Source organism: Octopus bimaculoides, chromosome 2, assembly GCF_001194135.2.
Source record: "Octopus bimaculoides isolate UCB-OBI-ISO-001 chromosome 2, ASM119413v2, whole genome shotgun sequence".
Lineage (NCBI taxonomy): Eukaryota > Metazoa > Mollusca > Cephalopoda > Octopoda > Octopodidae > Octopus > Octopus bimaculoides.
The window spans coordinates 538,199-541,745 of record NC_068982.1 but is presented as its reverse complement, the minus strand read 5'-3'; the positions used below and the strand labels follow the sequence as shown (position 1 = coordinate 541,745).

The following is a 3,547-nucleotide window of genomic DNA, read 5'->3' as shown; positions in this document are numbered from 1 at the left end:
ATGCAACACCTGCACAGGTACGTTTACACGACACCAGTACCCAGATCCATGTAAAACTTTTTAATTATCAGTTTTATAACTCGATTTTCATCAGCTTATTTCAAATCAGGATTAGAAAACATATCAGATTTTAAAATGAGAATAATCTATTCACAGAGTTTGCCTCATTTAGTTTTCTTTTTTTTTTTTTAACAAGGAAAAGTTGGTTGGACCTCTTGGTATCCATGGAGACCCTGCAGTAATGAATGTGGGCAAGGTGTACAGCATCGATTCCGTTGGTGTAACAATGGTACAAGAGAGACATGCATTGGAACCAGGGTTGATGTTCGGCCATGTGGGACAAAACACTGTCACAGTAAGCAATTCTTTCAACTCTCAAAAGTGAGTCAGGTGGGTAGGGTTCATTCCCTGATAAAATCAATTCAGTACAAAGCAGGGAAACGAAGAGATTAACTTGGTTTTTGTGAATGTTTCTTACAGTAAGCAGACAATGCTACAGTTTATAGCAGCTTTCAGCTTCTCCAGGAAACTTGCAAAAACCATCCCAGCCATGGAAACAAGACAGGTGGAAGACTAACAAACCCACTGTCTTTTCAATATAACTGATGGAATAATCTGAAGAAATCACAGATCAAGCACACTGATATATTGTCAAGTGCAGGAAGATGACAGATTTTGTCATCCAATAAATTGAATGCAATTGTCACTCTGCACACTTTCAGTGAAGTAATATTGTTAATGTCAGTAAGTAATCAGATCAGAAAAATAGTCACCCTGGATAATTGAGATTGTTGTGCTTTTACTAAATTTAGAATGCCCCAATCTCAAAGCAAACTAAGGTAAACAAAGTAATACACGTTGATAAGGAAAAGAACAATGATTATAGCAAGTTTTGAATTAAAAACTACAATGGTCTTAATTAATCCAATGTATTGTATTTTTTTTCCCCTTCTTTACCAGATAACTTTGCAAAAATGAAGGAACTTTCAGTCTTCATATGGATAAATAGTTGCCTTGGTTTCCTTTGCCTTTGTGGATTAACAGTGCTTTCAGTAACTACCTTAAAACTCTGGCAAAAGAGACCATTAACAAGAATGAGAATTGTACAGAGCTAATAAGTTTGCGGGGAAGACCCCCTGCCATTTACTCCTATTTACAGTCAATACAAATACACAGAATGCAGAGTGTGGGTGTCAACAACAAGAGTTATGTGAAAGAGTAAGCAGAGAATTGAAATAAATCTACCAAGGCTCATTCTGCATCCAGAGCCTTGGAATACATTTTGGCTTTTTTTGAATATGGAGAGAGAAAAAAATATGCTTCAATGAATTTATTTACAATGTGTAAAATGACTTCCCCATTGCTCTCTTGAGCCACAAAACCCCTGTTAGCATTGCTTTCAGCAAGATAAATTGCTTCTGGAATATCTTTAGGAGCAAATAAAATATCAACAATGTTCCACAGAATCTCCAGATTGCCAGAACACATCATTTCTGAAGAAAAACCGGCACAGAAAATACTTGGCTTCCATAAAAAAGCTGAATTGCAAAGACATTTTGTGGTGGTGGACAAAATTCATACAGCTTGATGGTCGCAATCATTTAATGAGTTTTTATGCACGATTAGAGAAAGAGAGAGTTTGTGTGTGTGTGTGTGTGTGTGTGTAGGTCTTCAAGAGAGCTTAATAAAAGATTTATAAAATATAAGAAGTGTTTCATTTCTAATTAGGCTTCAGTTTTAGTGACCTTTGCAGCTGGTTCATCACCTGAAATAAACAAAATAAGGAATTAGAAAACCTCTCACAATATTGATCACTTCAGATTTTACTATATCAAAATAGAAGGTCCAATTTTGAACTGAAAGTTTATTTTACTTTATCTCAACAAAAAAACAATGCAGTTAATCAAAGTATGCACCTAAATTATCAACGCAATTTTGCCATTTTATTGGTAGCTTATTTATGTTGGCAGTGAAGAATTCGGGAGAGCAAGAGGTGATGAAATGACGAAAGGCTGTTTTTGCATCTTTTTCAGATTTGAAGTTTTTTCCTTACAAAAAAATTGTCTAATGCCTAGAAAACATGATAGTCAGTTGGTGAATATGGTGGATGACAGAGTATTTCCAAGTTCAGTTCCTGTAACTGGAGTAGTGTTCTTTGTGCAACATGTGGTCAAGCATTGTCTTGCAAGAGAATTGGCCTGTCTCTAATGACCAATCTTGGTTGTTTCATTGCAAGTTCACTCATTGTTTTATCCAGTTGGTTGATGTATACATCAGCAGTAATGGACTCACCAGGTCTCATGAAGCTGTAGTGGATGACACCAGCGCTGGACCACCAAACAGACACCATTAACTTTTTTTGGCAAATATTCTTTTTTGGATTGTGTTTTGACACTTCATCTCTATCCAACCGCTGTATAGAATGCTTGCTATTGTTGAAAAGAATCCATTTTTCATCACATGTAACTATATGATGCAAAAATGGTTTGCTTTTATGCCGTGACAGCAAAGAACATCAAGTTTCAAGATGCTGTGTCATTTGATGCCCGTTCAATTCCTGTGTCATCCACTTGTCCAGCTTCTTTGCTGATTACTTTCAGATGGTCCAATGGAGCTGGAATCGAAGCATCAAACCTTGCTGCTAACTCACACGTAGTTTCAGATGTTTTCCACCTTCGTCTCAGGTCTACCATGGGGCTGATTTTCAAGAGTAAAGTCACCAGACCAGAACTTCTGAAACCATCAACGTACAGTGCGCTCATTCGCCACATCTTCACCAAACACTTCATTGATGTTTCGAGTTGTCTGGGATGCAGTGGTTCCACGACAGAACTCATATTCATAAACAACACAAATTTTTTATCTATCCATGGCTTCATAAAAATTGATTTACAAGAGAAAACTCACAATATAATCAGACACCATGAATTTCACTTCGAAAAGTATTGGTGTAACTCTTCAATGTTGTAAAACAAAGAATTGTCAGGATAAAACATTGGAGTTAACAACTGTCAAACTTGGTGCATAAGAAAATCGGACATTTCATTCTTAATGACTGGATGTATTTTATGACCCCATTCAATATGACAAAGGATAAGATTTTGCTGGCATCAGTTGGCCCTCTCACACAACACGATGTCGTCCCTTCATCCCTTTTTAGATTCCAATTCTACCCTTCCACAGAGTTCTTCCATTTGGACAGCTCAAAACTTCAGCAAACTCTCATCAAATACTCATACTAACAAAAATATTTTATGTTCAAACCAGCCAGATCTGGCCTCTCACACCTACCATACAATGCTACTGTAAAAATAAATAATCACCTCATCATCATCATCATCATCATCGTTTAACGTCCGCTTTCCATGCTAGCATGGGTTGGACGATTTGACTGAGGACTGGTGAAACCGGATGGCAACACCAGGCTCCAGTCTGATTTGGCAGAGTTTCTACAGCTGGATGCCCTTCCTAACGCCAACCACTCAGAGAGTGTAGTGGGTGCTTTTACGTGTCACCTGCACGAAAACGGCCACGCTCGAAATGGTGT

The 3,547-nt window shown here is 37.5% G+C and overlaps 2 protein-coding genes across 2 annotated transcripts in view; one reads left to right on the top strand and one right to left on the bottom strand.

Moving 5' to 3' along the window:
- The window catches only part of LOC106870752 (zinc metalloproteinase dpy-31), a 6,246-nt gene extending 5,067 nt beyond the window's left edge, over positions 1 to 1,179 (top strand). Inside the window, exons 2-3 of the mRNA XM_014916947.2 lie at positions 197 to 355; positions 961 to 1,179. Of these exons, the coding sequence (XP_014772433.1) occupies positions 197 to 355; positions 961 to 1,115 (314 nt within the window). The 3' untranslated portion in view covers positions 1,116 to 1,179. The remainder of the gene's footprint in view (positions 1 to 196; positions 356 to 960) is intronic.
- A 136-nt stretch (positions 1,180 to 1,315) lies between these two features.
- The window catches only part of LOC106870751 (lupus La protein), a 27,984-nt gene continuing 25,752 nt past the window's right edge, over positions 1,316 to 3,547 (bottom strand). The window contains exon 13 of the mRNA XM_014916946.2: positions 1,316 to 1,765. Coding sequence (XP_014772432.1) covers positions 1,725 to 1,765 — 41 coding nt within the window. The 3' untranslated portion in view covers positions 1,316 to 1,724. The remainder of the gene's footprint in view (positions 1,766 to 3,547) is intronic.